Consider the following 17057-nt stretch of genomic DNA (forward strand, 5'->3'; position numbering starts at 1 on the left):
TGCGGATGAAAGGAAAAGACATGTACAAAGTATGGGACTGGGAGGACAACAGTCTGATGGACTGAAGCACCGGGTATATTCAAAGCTTGGTTTTTATACTATTCATACAAGGGAATGGTCACAAAACAAACATCAAAGCACGTGCTCTAAAAAACATTCTGAACCTCTTATCTGTGCAAACATTACTCAACTAGGCCCACTGTCTAAACACTTGAATAATAAAAGCTCTACATTCTAAGATAAGCACAAGGACATGCAAGGTTTAAAAAAATCTTAAGGAGGTAATAAAGAACTGAGTTATCTCGCAATGCATTTAGCTACAAGGTAAACAGAGGCACAGGGGACTAATTAGTCACACACCAAGAAACACCTGGACCAGCCAACCGCCTCCTACACAATCTGTCTTGGAAGATGTACAACCAGAAAGCTCCCTAGGAGGAAGACATTCTATTGGGAGAAGCCAGTTCACGGAGAAGGCCATCATGCTTGGTAGAGCAGGGGCCCAGTACAAATGGGGAAGGCCTTCAAGAAGAAGATTGATGACCAGACTGGTTGAAACAAAGGCTCCACAGAGAAAGGTTTGGGAGGATGACATGGGGGAGGCGGGGGGGAGGGGAGAGGGGAGTATTACATTCGATGGTACATAAAATATGAGTCAAACTGACTATTGGCACCTGATGATATTCTATTTTCATGTGGGGCCCCATTTATCTCAGTACCATTTTCACTGTCCTAGTCTATTCTTGTTTGGACACGGAGAAAACATGTAAGTTGTATCAATAGGTGCACAATGTACTTTGATTAGGGGCATGTCTAAATTAGACTTTAAATTATGACGAAGCAAGAGCACTTCATAGCATTCGAATCGAATTTACCCAAAATAAATAATTTTACCTCACTGTCATTGAGTCGATACTGACTTTATGACAGAGGAGAATTACCCACCTGTGAGTTTCTGAGGCTGTAAATTTTTAAGGGAAAGCCTCACCTTTCTCCCAAAGAGTGCCTCGTGGTTTTGAGCTGCTGACCTGGCAGTTAGTATCACAACCCCAAACCTACCACGACACCTGAACATGGCATAATCATAAAACTACAGGCATAGGAAATAAATATCTTTCTTTGGGGAGTTCATCAATCTTATTATCGCCATCCAATTTTTTAAAAAGTCATTGCTGTTGCCTAAGTTTTCTATGTTTGAAATTTTAAATGTACCCTCATTGCTTTCCTCGGGGTAAGGGGACATGAACATGCAGAGAAATGTGGGACCCCCTGGTCGAATGTTACTGTCTTCACATGAGCAAATTGATTTGTTACTCACTCTCTGGGGGTTCAGTGCACACCTGACACCAATTTGCTCTCTTTTTCCTAAAAAATAAAAGTGAAAGGGGCTATGGTCATACTTTGGAAAATACTTTAAAACAAAAGCTTCTCAAGAAATCAAACTTTTGTTTTAAAAATTTATTATAAGGAGGAGGGTTTTTTATCCTATGAAACAAGCACATTTTTATTTAAATGATGAAATTTTGTTCATCGGGATCTAGTATGAAAATAAAATAATAAAATTTGTAGTTCATTTGAGAATTTTACATAAATGTAAGCTCCATGTGCTCTCTGTTATATAAACACTGTTACCTACATAATTAATATTTATCGGGTGATTATCATGTCGAGTACATTGAGTTGGGTCAAAACATAATTACCACCCCGCAGTCTTCCCCAAGAGAACAAGCTGATTGTGAGCCTGTGTAGCATGAATGTTAGGGAAAAAAGGGCTCCTTTGTCCTTGTCATCACTATCCTGGAGGGCTCTTTCTGCACAAGCCTTTCTGCTGTGAGCTGGGGGAGCAGAGATGTGTGCTCATGGAACTCTTTTTTTTAATTAAATCATTTTATTGGGGGCTTATACAACTCTTATCACAATCCACACATACATCCATTGTGTCAAGCACTTTCGTACATTTTTTGCCCTCATCATTCTCAAAACATTTCCTTTCTGCTTGAGCCCCTGGTATTAGCTCCTCATTTTACCCCACCCTCCCCGCTACACCCCCCCCCATTAACCCTTGATAATTTATAAATTATTATTGTTTTGTCATATCTTACACCGTCCGACATCTCCCTCACCCACTTCTCCTCCCCAGGGAGGAGGTTCTATGTGGATCCTTGTAATCTGTTCCCCATTTTCCCCTTACCTTCCCTCCACCCTCCCGGTATCACTACTCTCACTACTCGTCTGGAGGTGTTCATCTGTCCTGGATTCCTTGTGTTTCCAGTTCATGTCTGTACCAGTGTACATCCTCTGGTCCAGCCGGATCATTGATAGTGGTGGGGGGAGGGGGAAAGCATTCAAGAACTAGAGGAAAGTCATATGTTACACCAATGCTACACTGCACCGTAATTGGCTCATCTCTTCCCCATTACTCTTCTGCAAGGGATGTCCAATTGCCCACAGATGGGTTCTGGGTCCCCACTCTGCACTCCCCCTCACTCACAATGCTATGATTTTTTTTTTTGATGCCTGATACCTGAGTCCTTTGACGCCTTGTGATCTCACAGGCTGATGTGATTCTTCCATGTGGGCTTTGTTGTTTCTCAGTTAGATGGCTGCTTGTTTTTCTTCAAGCCTTTAAGACACCAGACTCTATATCTTTTGATAGCTGGGCACCATCAGCTTTCTTCACATTTGTTTATGCACCCACTTTGTCTTCAGCGATTGTGCCAGCAAGGTGAGCATCTGAGCCTATCAAATTGTTAGAACAAAGTGTTCTTGTGTTGAGGGAGTACTTGAGTAGGGGCCCACTGTCCATCTGTTTCCTTAATACTAAGCCTATAAATATATGTATCTAGATCTATTTCCCCCTAGTCATATATAAATATATTTACATCTGTACATGCCTTGTATTTAGATCTTTATAGATGCCCTTTGCCTCCTAGTTCTTTCCTCTATTTCTTTGTTCAGCCTTCATTTGGGTTTCAGGAATTCCTCTCAGTCACATTGTCCTTGATCTAGCCCTGACAGACCTCCTACACCCTCCTTGCCACTGATTTTGGATCACTTGTTATTCCCTTGTCCCTGGGTTTGTTAACACCTACTTTCTACACCCCCCTGCCTCCCCCTCTCCCATTTCCCCCCAGAACTGTCATCCCATTGTTCTCTCTTCTGGCTTGTTTATCCTGCCTATCCTTGCCAGATAGATATGCAGCATCAACAAGATGCACCAACACAAGATGGAGTACAATGAAACAACAATAGAAAATAAAACAATAGCTACAACAACAACAACAAACCCTATAAATAGTTCAAGGTCTATTTGTTGTCCTTTACTACTGCTTTCCAATCGAGTCTGATGGGATGCCAAGGCTTGGCCCCACATCTATCCCTGACATTCCCTGGGGACTTCATCGCTCTGCTCCCCCCGCTGCTCTGCTGCATGCCCCCAGTGTCTGGCTTTGGTGTAGTGGGCTCAGGGCAGTCGCAGTTCCCGCCATGTGTCTCTAGTGTTGTCCCCTGTGGTGTTATGGGTCAGTGAGGAACGCTGTGTCTCCTGGTGGGTCCGGCCCCGTGGTCATCTCTGCGCATTGCTGCTCTGAGCAGGGACATTGTCCTCAGGACTTGGTGGGTCAGATGTGCTTCACTTTTTTTTTATCCCCTTTCCCCTCTTGTTGGCTCCTGTAGGCTCTGATCAGTCAAGCCCCTCTTCTTGACCTGTAGCTTCAGTGCTGTCCTCTGAAGTGAATTCTTCTGGGGGGAAGGGTGTTTGTTGCTGTCCATTTAGATGGTAATGGGGCTGACCTTCCAGACCTCTCTATCGGTTCCCTGTTTCCTGTCAGTGTGTTGCATTCTTGTCTTGGAGCTCCAGCCCTCTTTTCCTGTGGAGACACAATCAACGTCCTCCACCTGTGTGGGTTAGTGCCCTGTTCCCCTGGCTACCCATGTCTTTTCCCCCCTCCTTTTTAGTGGGCTACCATATGTATCCCATATGTATCCCTGAGTTTAGTCTGGCCCCTGGTATATTACCTGGACCTCACCCCAGGGATGTATGTATACAGTAGCTTCTTCCCTATGCCCCTTTTGGATGTTTTGAGCTTACCTCAGCAGACTCATGTTATACTTGTCCTTTTGTGCTTAGCTTACTTCATTTGGCATAATCTCCTCCAATTCCTTCCATAGGGCAATGTGCTTCATGTGTCCATCCCTGCTTTTTAGGGATGTGAAATACTCCATTGTAAGTGTGTACCACAGTGGTTTTAATCCATTCATCTGTTGATGGAAATTTGAGCTGTTTCCACCTCCTTGCAATTGTGAACTGTGCCATGATGAACATTGGGGCACAGATGTCTGGCTGTGGTTTGTTTCTTGTCTCTTCTAGGTACATGTCCAGTAGGGGGATTGCTGGATTGTATGGTAGTTCAATTTTCATGGAACTTTTTAAGGGTTAGTTTTAAAAAGAACCTCATCAAAAACCCCTCAGGAGCAGTAATGGGAATAGCGGTACCACAAGGGTAGGGGGAAGTTTGGGGAAAGGGAGAGGAACAGGGAGCCGATTACAATGATCGACATATAACTTACCAGCCCCCTCTCCAGGGGGACAAAAAGTAACATGGGTAAAGGGAGACAGCTGTAGGTGTAAGATATGAAAATAATAATAATTTACCATTTATCAGGTTTCCATAACAGTGGGAGGGTGGGAGAAGGAGGGAAAAAAGAGGAGCTGATACCAAGGGCTCAAACAGAAAGAAAATATTTTGAAAACAATGATGGCAACATATGTACAAATGCACTTGATACAACTGATGCATGGATTGTTATAAGAGCCCTCCATAAAATGATTTATTAAAATTTAAAACATAAAATAAAAAAAGAAACTTACCTAAAATATTCCTTGAATAATGTCTGATAATTTTATAAGCACATCATGTGAGGATATGTTTTGTAGTTGAAAAATGATCATCTCTGAGAGATATATATCTTTACTTATTTATTTTTCAGTTACATACCTGCCTTTAAATAAGTGAAAGTTAACGATGGAGTCTACACTAATGGTCTTTTCTACATTTCGTTCATTTTATGTTTGATTGAAAGTTCTTCTTAGTCTTTATGCCAGTGATGATGTTTTTCAACCCAGTATGTTTATTTCCTTAAAATATGAGAACGTGGTATTCCCAAATCTAGAGCCAATGTACAAATAGATGTAGTTTCTCAGTGCTCCTTTCACACACCCCAAGCCAGCAGCACAGGGAAACCTCTCCGTGAAGCAGTGCTCCCTGTTTGGTATGAAATTATGGAATCAGGCTCGGGTGAGACAATTTATGCAGATAGCCATTTATTTCTAGATTGAGCGCTCAGCAGTGGAATGGCTCGTCAAGTCAAGAGCTCATCTGATTCAGCTAAAAAGGCAGAAATAATTGTCATGCTCTTTCTGTCACTTTCATGGCTGGGTTGACGTGTTAAATTAGAAATGAGCCCTTGTTAGCTGAGGCTCATGCTGGCCAGATACACACTGTGCGACTTGACTTTTGTCATTGTGCAGAAGGGAGACCAAGCCTGACTGGTGTTTGAGTCAGATGCCAGGCCCCTAATGCCAAGGCAGGCATCCCAAACCCACCCCTGCTCTGAGGGAGAAAAATGAGGCTGTCTGACCCCATGAGGATTTAGGCAGGTGTCCTCAAGCCAAGGCCCGGGCAGGCCACAAGCGTTTTGCCAAGGACATTTATCCGGCCCGCCAGGTGTTTTTGCCTGTTTTGGTTTTTTACTTCAAAATAAGATATGTGCAGTGTGCATAGGAATGTGTTCATAGTTTTTTTTTAACTCTAATCTGTCCCTCCAATAGGTCTGAGGGACAGTGAACTGGCCCCCTGTTTAAGAAGTTTGAGGACCCCTGAAGTGTGTCCGAAACCCTACAAAGGGTCTCTTTGCTTCAGTAGCTTCCTGATGGCAATGGGTTTGACCTTTTGGCTTGGTATAGTGGAGGATATTGGAGGGATTTCAAAATGGAACTCTCTTGTAACTAGATTATTCCTGATTCATTTTATCCTGGCCATTGAGAAGAAAGAATAGTCTCTGGCAAACCCCTGGGAACGTTTGCTAGTAGTCCTGGTGGTACAGCGGTTGCAGATTGTGCTGCAAACCAAAAGGTCAGCGATTTGAACCCACCGCTGGGTCGTGGGAGAAAGATGTAACTCTCTATTCCTGTGCAGAGCGATCACCTTAACCTCAGGGGCAGTTCTACCCTGTCCCTGGGCCATTATGAGTCAGAATAGACTTGATGGCAATGAGTTTTGTTTTGTTTTTTAAGGAAATATCCATTCATCTATCAGTTTGTCACCGTATTATGACTTGGGCCTTATGATGATGCTAAAAGTTTTGTCACTAACAGGAGTGGCTTCACAACTTTTGTGGAAAAAAATTCATGATCTTTTCTTTCAGTTTTCCTTGAACTTTTTTAAAGCCTTATTTTTATTTCAAATATCAGCAGGAACACTCATATAGACATGTTTTAGTGGAGCTTCCAGACTAAGCCATACCAGAAAGAAAGGCCTGAATTTCTACATCCAAAAAGGAGTCAATACAAATGGTATGAATCTCATATGAGACATCACCTCACTTTCTTTGAACACATCATCAGAGGGAATTAATCGCTGGAGAAGGTCACCATGTTTGGTAAAGCTGAAGGGTAGTGGGCCTGAGAAGACAGTGGAAACTCTCAGGGTAATGGGCTGACACAGCGGCCGACATAAAGGACTCAAACAAAGGAGGGATCGTGAGGATAGAGCAGAACCAGCCAGTGTTTCACTCTGTAATATGTGGGTCGCCAAAAGTCAAAGCACACTTGATGGTTGCTGCTAACAATGTCATGGTTACGACGGACAATGCCATGGTTACAACTTGCAATGTCATGGTTACGATTGACAATGTCATGGTTACGACTGACAATGTCATGGTTACGACTGACAATGTCATGGTTACGACTGACAATGCCAACAACAATAGATCATTGTGAAACTGGTGTCTGTGACTTAGACACTAAGATCCGTTTCTGACAAATGGCAGGGATATATTCTTTTACTTGGCACTGATTCACCCTAAAGGGAACTGTCCCTAAAGATCTTTTACCTACCCCATCCACAATCCACCCACTTCCCTAAGGTTTTCTCCGTACGATTGGAGACTGACTTATTGATCTGGCGCTTTCCTTCTCGAGAGCTATCCACAGTGCAGTCCTACCCAGATCAATCCGTTTGGGTCTAGTCTTTGAGCCAATTGAGTAAAGCAACAGGAAACCAATTAAAATGTATTTTCATTACCATCCAGCAAATATTTGAAAGGAGGGTACTCACATTGCAGGATGCCTGAAGTGACAGGTTAGAGGGGGTTTCATCATGAACCCTTGTGCAATTTCTCCTCGGTTAGCGTGCCGTCACTCTGCTTTGGACGAAAGAAGTGATTGCTGTTGAGCCACCTAGTGAAGTCGCTTTGAAATGTCTGAGAGAAAATGTATTCTCTCTCCTGCCTCCGCTGTACATAATATCGCCACATTTTTTTTCTTCACCAGAAAACTGTGAAAGGACAATTAATTGAAACCACAGACCTGTGTCAGAGAGTTTACAGGGGGTGGCAGGGGTGGGGTGGGGACAGACCATTACCTGTCCTTCATTTGGTCAGGGTAGCTTTTCTCTCAGCTTCCAAGACAGAAAGAGACCCTCAGAAAGTACCTGGAGCAACAGTATCTGTTTGTTTGGTTTATTACCTAAGAACATTTCAAAATCACATGCTGGTGTGGGGGGGTGTCAAGACGAGGACAGGTGATATTTATACAGCCATGAATTTAGCCTTACAAAATGATATATTTTTACTTGGGAAAAACCTTTGGTAAAAGGACTTAGACTACCTTTATTGCTAAATTAGTCCATGGCTTTATTTTGGGGTATTGAGTCCTTTTTAATTTCTACAACTCCTTTTTACAGTGACTTTTGGGGAGGAGGCTTTAGGCTTTAAAATTTTCACAAAAATACATTTTAGATGAGGACCTATTACTTTTTTACATCCAGTCCATGTTTCTTTATTCTATCCTCAATAGATTCTATGAATTGCTTCATTGCAGGGTCTTCATTTTTATTCAGTTGAATGCTTTTCAAATATAGAGTGGAACTAAGTTTTCCAATGAATATGGATATTTGGTGCCATATTTGTCCTATAGGTCAATATGAGTTATGTGAAAGAAATGATAAGTTACACGCCTCAACTTGACTTTAAGTATTCTCCAAATATCAAATAGATTTTTTTAAAGTTTCTATTATTATTATATTTCTTTATTAAACATTTTATTGGAAGCTCTTACAGCTATTATAAAAATCTATAATTCAGTTAGTTCAAGCATAATTTTAAATTGCTACCAGCATCAGTTTAAAAACATTTTCTCTCTTGAACTCTTTGATACCATCTCCCCTTTATCCCTCTGCGCTTACCCTCCCAGAGCCCTTATTATTATATTATAAATTATTATTTGCCACGTCTTACACCATCCAATGTATCCATTCACCTGCAACTCTGCTAGTCATTCCCCTCGAGTGGGGTTATACAATCATCATTACCAGTTCCCCCTTCCCTCTCCCACACCACCCCCACTTCCCATAGCCTCAGGGATCATTCCTCCGATGACTGTTTTTGAAGAGTTACCTATATTGGCTTTCATGCATCTAACCCTCTTAATTATACAAATGTATATACACAGGTTTAACAATATTAATGAGTAAAACAAAGACGAAAATGGTAAGGGAAGGAAATAGAGAACTAGAGGATAGTTTTGTGTCTCATCAGTGCTACGCTGCTCCCTTCAAAAACAACAATCACATTGACGTGAAGGAGCCTGGACAAAGGGAGACCTAAAACCCACCTGCAAGATAATTGGACACTCCCTCACACAAGGGCCACACAGAATGCATGATAAATCAAATAGAATATAATTAAACCAAGTTAATTAATTTAAAGGTCATATGAATCATGTAAGCATTAATGATTTTTCATAATTTTAACAAAAAAAGAGAGACGAAGTCGACGGAGGAGAAATCTTGCTTCCGTTTTCTCCTCATATGGAATTTTCCTGACTAAAGCCAGAAGTATAAAATGTCTAGCGGGCGATGAGCATACTGAACTTTTTTGGGGGAGCCCATTTCCATCTTCATTTGGGTTCTATTCACCACCAATGGCTTTTGCCAGCTCTGCCCAGTTCCAAAAGGAAGTTGCAGAAGACATCAAGATGAGTGTCCACCACTCCCCCCTCCCTGTTTCTCCCTCTCCCATTCGTTCCTTTCCCTTTGCATTATCTTTTTATCTTTTCTCTCCTGCTTTGCTTTCCCTCTGATATTCTGCATCTGTCCTGACTCTTTACCTGTTTTTGGAACCATACTTTTTTCCTCCACCCTCAGCTCAAACAACCTTTGTCTGAGTTGTTTCCATTTAACACATCATAGAAAGGATAGCGAGGGGAGATATTCCTGAGTTAAGTTCTCATTGAACGGAGCAGCCATTTTGCTGCCCCCTTCTCCTCTACTGAGTTGGTTGGGAGTACAGGAACCTGGTTTGCCACCGTGCCTAACTCCCACTTTGGGAGCTGGTTCTTCCTTGGAGAATGCACCGTAGTTGGCACAGAACATCTCAAGGTTGAAAAGCATCCTGTAGTAAGCTTTTCCCTTCCAGCAGGATTATAAGACTTGCTAGAAAAATGAATATGCCATCAAAAGCAAACATTATGAAAATGTACTCTTAGCTGCCCTTTGTCTCCATCACGATTAATTGGGTGTAGACTATAGTTTTCCTTTGTTTCTCCGGTTGAGATTACAATTGACATTTGGTTTAACACACAGTTTTACACGTGTTTGCCTTTAAAACTGCTCAATGTTTAATGAGCTCTTTCCGATGGGCGATGCCAGCTTTAAACATATATATTATTATTATTATTAGCTGAATAATCGTCTTTTCCTTCTCACTGGGCCAGTAAATCTGTTTACAAAGTAGAAAATTACCTATCTGTAGTACACATCCCTTAGAGGGTAGCCACTACCAGCGCAGTACACTTTCATAGAGATTGTTCTATTTTCAGGGCTTCTGAGTCTCTTATTCGTTGCCATAGTGATGTGCCGAAGTCTGTTTAATAGAGCTTGACTAAAATGAAGGCAATCAATAAGCTTTTTAACTTTAATGTTTATTTTGATAGTTCCTAATGACATATAACATATCCACCTAAAATGTAGCCACATAAATATGTACAATACTTGAATTTTACTTAGAAAAAAAAAGATTTGAAAAGATATTTCTGTATCTTGAAAAGGTACCAAATAGAGTCTGTAACTTTCTTAAAATGCCTGGAATACCTATGTAAGAGCAAATATGTAATATATATTACAATTTGAAATTCACATTTGAAAGATCATTGTGAAATGGATAATAAAGCTTTCTTAAGAGAGCAGAGTTGACAAGCCACAAGCACCAGAGTTGACTGTTTCTATCTCAGAGTGGAGTGGGACGACTGGAAGCACCTCGCCTTACAGGCCACTCGAGACCAATGTTGCTCACGTGCACCTGTGAACCGCATGACTTCAGAAGAGTCCTGAAACACGCAGGGGAAGGGACATGGGTGACTTTCCAGATTTACTAGGGAAGCTAGAAGAGCATGGGTTTTGCTTGTTTCCACAGTTGACTTTACAGTTTCAAATCTTTTATTTATGGGCTCTAACCCTGCTTTTAGGGTTAGATTGAAGCAGCTATGAGCACAATTCTCAATTTAGAATGAAATATGTGTTTTCAAATATATCTTGGATCACGCTTTGCAAGTAAAACTCAAGTACACTTTGTATTATGGAGTCTCTAAGATTGTCCACGTAACAAAGGAAGCCTAAGGAATGTCTTGTTTTATCAAATCCATCATAATGATCATTTGTTTAGGCTCCAAGGTGGAAGTTTTATGCTATGGCTTTCTGTCAACTGTCTTTAATTCTTCTTCTTTTTTTAAAAATTAAAAGATCACTTTATTGGGGGCTCTTACAGTTCTAACAGCCCATACATCAATTTTATCAAGCATATTATTTACATATGCTGCCATCATTATTTTCTAGACATTTACTTTTTATTGAGCCTTGGTATCACCTCCTCTTTTTTCCCTTGACTGTCATTAATTCTGACTGACCTAGCAGGGCTAACTCTGAATATAGCATCTGGGGTCTTAAAGGCTTGAAGGTAAACAAGTGGCCATCTAGCTCAGAAGCAACAAAGCCCACATGGAAGAAGCACACCAGCCTGTGTGATCATGAGGTGTTGACGGGATCAGGTATCAGGCATCATCAGAACAAAAATCTTATCATAGTGAATGAGGAGGGGAGTGTGGAGTGGAAACTCAAAGCCCATTTGTAGGCCACTGGACATCCCCTTACAGAAGGGTTTCAGGGAGGGGACGAGCCAGTCAGGGTGTGATGTAGCAACTATGAAACATAAAACTTTCCTAAATGCTTTCTCACCACCCACTATCACGATCCCAATTCTATCCTGCAAGTCTGGCTAGACCAGAGGAGGATGTAACTGGTACAGATAGGAACTGGAAACACAGAGAATCCAGGGAGGATGATCCCTTCAGGACCAGTGGTGTGAATGGCGATACTGGGAGCGTAGAGGGCCAGTGGGTAGGAAAGGGGGAACTGACTACAAGGATCTACATGTGACCTCCTCCCTGGGGGACGGACAACAGAAAAGTGGGTGAAGGGAGACATCGGACAGGGCAAGGTATGTAAAATATAATCATTTATAAATTATCAAGGGTTACTGAGGGTGGGGGAGCGGGGAGGGAGGGGAAAAATGAGGAGCTGATGCCAGGGGCTTAGGTGGAGAACAAATATTTTGAGAATGACGAGGCAATAAACGTACAAATGTGCTTTACACAATTGATATATGTATGGATCATGATAAGAGTTGTATAAGCCCCTAATAAAACAATTATAAAGAAAAGAAATGGCCTGGTTTGTCTCCTAGACCTACAGTCTTCTGTTTCTCCTGGGTGTCTGTGGACCTGCCACTCCCCAATTCTGTCCCCATATTCTATCCCCTTGCTACCTGGTGTATTAGAAATAAAAATATATATTCCGGATAGACAGATGTGTAGATAAAATTCAACTAATGCTTCCCGGTTCTTTTTAGGTCAATGGAAAGTAAATGGACATTGTGCCAAACATGTTCAAGAGATAGTTACTGGTCAGAGGCCCTCTTACCTACTGACTGACGTTATGTCAAAAGAGCTTTTATGGAAAATACAGGAAGTACCTCACATCATAGGAGATCCTGGGCAGTGCAAACAGTTAACACACTCAGCTGCTAACCAAAATGGTGGCGGGATCCGGAGGGGTGTATGAGAAAACAAGGCTTGGAGATCTGCTTCTGAAATAGAAGTCATCGTCAACCCTGTGGAAAGCAGTCCTACTGTGACATACATAGGTCCCTGCGAGTTACAGCTGATGACCGCTCGGTTACCCTCATCATAGATTGCTCGTGTTTGGCTATTAGTTCTTATAGATTTTAATAAATCACTTTTTTTCAATTCTATGAAAAAAAAATTTATAAAACAGAGCCATGGTGGTGTTGTGGGAACTCTTTGGCCACTAATCTCAAGGTTAGCAGTTCAAAATCTCTAGCTACTCCGAGGGAGACCGGTGTGGCTTTCTACTCCCCTAAAGATTTAGTCTCAGAAAACCACAAGGTTAGGGGTCATTCCGATCTTTCCTAGAGGGTCACTGTGAGTTGGAATTGACTATGTGGTAGAGAGTTTGCATGTTTTGGGAATAAGAAAGTTAAGTTTAAAACAGACTGTGTATATTTTAAAATTACACTCAGAAACTGAATTTTAAACTTGTTGTATGGTTTCAGTTGCTACATTTATGTTTCTAAAACTGAAAACCTGGTCTCTTACTTCTGAAGATCAGAGCTAGTGGAACTTTCCTGGATTCTGTTACTCTGGGGCTATTTACTAGTCAGTCACCTGCGGAGCAGGCACTGCTGTCTGTCAACACTGGGGGTATCATTGTGGCCAGTTGTGAATAAAACACAATTCTTTCTCTCATGAAGTTTCCTTTTTCGGGAAGGAGTCAGATAATCAATAAATGAGCATATGCTGTGTCAGGTGATGGTAAGAGTCAGGGATTAAAGGAAGGAAGGGGAAGGTTACAGGGAGTGAGTGGGGAGGAAGTGCACTTTCAGGAAGCATTGTCATCTTGGACCATCAGTATTACATTCCGTTTCTACCTGGTCATTGGCTTTTATTCTTGTATCCCTAATTTTATTCTCTACCTAATCATTCACAATGAAAGCTAGATCCTTTCCCCTGTTCAAAACCTTCTAACAGTTTCTACTTAGAAGAAAACTCTCAAAGTTCTTTCAGCCTTCAAAGACGCTGTTAGTCTGGGCAGACTAGAGAAACAAACCCATGGACACACATATGTATATAAGGGAGAGGTTTACATATAAGAGCAATTAAATATTGAGAGAACATCCCAACCCAGTCCATTCCAAGGCCATAAGTCTGATATTAGCCCATATGTCTTATACAAATCTATAAAGTCCTCTTCAGACTCATGAAACACATGCAATGAAGCCAAATGCAGGATGATCACAAGCCAGTGGGTAGAAAGTCTTTGGGTCCAGTGATGTTATAAGTATCACAGTGCTGTCAAGGGTCTCTCTGTGGCTTCTCTGGCTTCTGAGGTCTGGTTGCATCCATGTGACTTGTCTTCTGCAATGTCTCCCAGGAAGTAGCAGAGAGAGAGAGAGGTGTCTTCCGCCTCCAAGGAGGAAGTCCTAGATTTCCCAGAATTCTCAGGAGAAGGCCATGCCCACACAGCAGTCTCATTGGTTATCTCCAGATTGACAGCCTAGCCTCTGCCCCTACACTCTTAATCCTTAAACTGATACCAGATGAGGTGACTACTGCAGACGCACATAATCTTTTTTATCTCCCTTAATGGACCCCACTTCCTTCTTTGTAGCCCCTTACTCCCTACCCTCTAACATTGCTCCTGAAGATGTCAAGCAGGGTCCCACAACAATTACCTTTACTCTTCTGAGAACAATCTTCGCTGTGATCCCTCTCTGACTTCCTGTAGGTCTCCTCAGACCTCTCCCAGGCTAGCCTTCCCTCCCCACTCTTCCTTAAGTTGCGCCCTGCTATCACGCCTTTTTCTCACCTACACTGTGGTTTATAGAATTTATCACGCATTGACTTGCTATTACACAGCCCCTGTTCAGAGCACGAGGACATAGCTCTGTGAGAGCAGGGATTTGGGTGTTCACTTAACCCCATAGCTCTAGCAGCTGGAATAGTGGGAACCCGTTCTTAAGACCAAGAGCTCACTAGTCATTCATAGTGTGGATGCATGAGTGCACACCTGTGCTGTGAATAATGGGACGAACATAATAGAAAAGTGCCAAATGCCTCGGAAAGTCTTGAAATGACGCAGACTGCTCATAGCTTCTCGGTGTCACATGACATAACTATTCCTACCTACAATCTAACATCAATTCCCTTTGCCCGTGTTGGCTTAGACCATAGAGTCCTTATCAATGAACATTTTAAGGGGCACATTGTAGAGGCTGAATCCCGATGGGCTAATTTGTAATCACGATCTTTCCTTATTTTAAATAACAGCATCACCGAATGCCCCCAAACTCAGACCCACGGAGCTGATCATCATTATCACTGTGCCCATTTGCCTCTTGTCCCTTGCTGCGATGCTGATGATATGGGCCTGCCAAGGCCGACCGTGCACGTACAGGAGGAAAACAAGACCGAGCGTGGAGGAGCCACCGGAGTACAATCTAGTCCGTGCTGGGAAAACTCTTCAGGATCTGATTTGTGACGTGACGGCCTCAGGATCTGGCTCTGGTATGTTCCCATCACGCATTCCTGCTGTAAGGAAAGTCTTATTTAAAAATACATCAAAGGGTGCTTTTTAACCCAAAATGACCCAAGTGTCTATTTTAAAAATTGAATTCTACTTTAAAAAATGCTTGAGATGGTACACGGTAAATTCTGGTATAGAAACTTTGTGGAGGATTTGATGAAGAGGAAAACTGTCATCATGGCCTACCAAGAGGGAGCGCTTCTCAATTGCTTTTTGCATTTTTAGGCATTTGGGTGGTCGCATCCTTTCCGAACTTGTGGAGGAAACAAGAAGGGAGATTCTGTCCCTCAGGCTATTATAGTTCAGAATAATTACAGCTGATTTCTTGAAAATATTTTATGAGCATAAAAGAGTTACTGTATCTGAGAAAGAGAATTCTAGGGAAAGATGGTAGTTAAGCCAAGTGTTCTTAGAACACCGTTGCTTGAGGTGATGAAAACCTTCCAGAGCTGCAGGCACTCCCGTGGCATGTCTGAAGTTATCAGGGAGCTGACCTGAGATTAAAATCAAGAAAATTCTTAATTAAAACATAGAAATGGAAACTGTGAGAAGGAAGATCAGATTTCCTTTAACGGCTTCTCCTGCTTTAGGCTAATGTCTTCCTCTTAAATGGAACTTTCGAACACCCAGCAAAACAGTTCCGTAGAGCGAGCCTAAAGCACAAACGTTTAAGGTGTGAATGATAAATTTATTTTGGTTTCCAAAGATATAGCAGATATTTTGTCAATAAACAACAAACTAACCCCCCAAACAAAACAACTCCCTAAAGTCTAGAAAATACCCTGTTTTCATAGATATTTCCAGAAATACTAATCAGCTCACGGCCATTGAGTAATTTTGACTGTTAGGTCAGAGTAGAACTGTGAATCTTTATAGGAGCAGTAAACCTCTTCTTTCTCCCTCAGAGCCACTGGTAAGCTCAAACTGCTGACCTTGTGGTTAGCAGCCAAATGGGCAACCCACTACACGGGCTAGGGTAAATGTAGACGAGCTATTTCAGAAGCCACTTTATAACGTTTTTAATTTGGGCAGATCATTAAGGATTATTAGCCCAAATTGACTTTTTAGGAAGTCACCTGCCTTCGTTCCACTACCTACTGCACGTGAATCCATTTTGACTCCTAGTGACCCCACATTATAGAAGAGAACTGCTCCATCGAGTCTCTGATTTATTAAAAAAACAAAAATACTTAGTGTTCCAAATCATGTATAATTTCCTGAAGGATTCAGTTGAAATAATGTGAGAGATATTTTTCTCTCCATCACTAGATGCATATGATTGAGAGTGGCCACTGTCTGAAAATAGCTTGGAGTTTTACTGTCCCTGATCATGAGAGAGCAGAGGAATCTTTGCACAGTAAGGCTTCTATCACCAACACTTACTCATGGAAGGGGAGCAGGCACTTCCTCTTCCCTCTACTTCCCCTCATTGTCGGTCACCTGAAAAGGGAGGCAGCTCTGTCAGGGGTTGACAGCCCACACCTGTGATGTTTGTCCCTGACTTGGTCAGGCACATGTTCCAGAAAGATCTAATTCCTGCATGAAAGGAAAACGGACGGATTTGCTATTACACTCTCGGTGAGCGAACTGTATCTCAGGTGGCTTCTAAGACACGGGGCAGCTGGCACCTTCTGTGGCATCTCAGCTGCGATCGATGGTCATCACCAAGGCGTCAACTTTACAGTCCCAGTCAAAAGAATACAATAATGTCTGGACTCACTGCCACCGAGTTGCTGCCGCCTCACAGGAAGCCTATGGAACAGGGTTTCTGAGACGGTGACAAGACAAGAATTCCCATGATGTGTTCCCATGGTAACTTCCTCAACTATTTTACCTCTGCTGATGAGCAATAAATGCCCATTCTAAAGTCACGGAAACGCAGAAAATAAGTAGACAAGTAGAAAGAAGATAAGGATTTATCCTGATTCCCTCAAATTTTAACAACCATCGCAGCGTTTAGCTTGTTTTTCAAAATCTTTTCCTTTGCATGTTTTAAATGGTCAAATCCATTTATTTATGTGGATAAAATGCACTCTGTTGTTTTCTGTTAACATTCCAGTCAACATATTTTCCCTTATCATTAAACAATACCTTTTAATAAGCAGCATCATTAATATTCTC

At 41.9% G+C, this 17057-nt stretch overlaps 1 protein-coding gene across 1 annotated transcript in view; it reads left to right on the plus strand.

Moving 5' to 3' along the window:
* Positions 1–17057, plus strand: part of ACVR1C (activin A receptor type 1C) — a 58292-nt gene that overhangs the window by 22901 nt on the left and 18334 nt on the right. The window contains exon 2 of the mRNA XM_075529137.1: positions 14681–14917. Within this exon, the coding sequence (XP_075385252.1) occupies positions 14681–14917 (237 nt within the window). The remainder of the gene's footprint in view (positions 1–14680; positions 14918–17057) is intronic.

This window comes from Tenrec ecaudatus, chromosome 13, assembly GCF_050624435.1.
Source record: "Tenrec ecaudatus isolate mTenEca1 chromosome 13, mTenEca1.hap1, whole genome shotgun sequence".
NCBI lineage: Eukaryota > Metazoa > Chordata > Mammalia > Afrosoricida > Tenrecidae > Tenrec > Tenrec ecaudatus.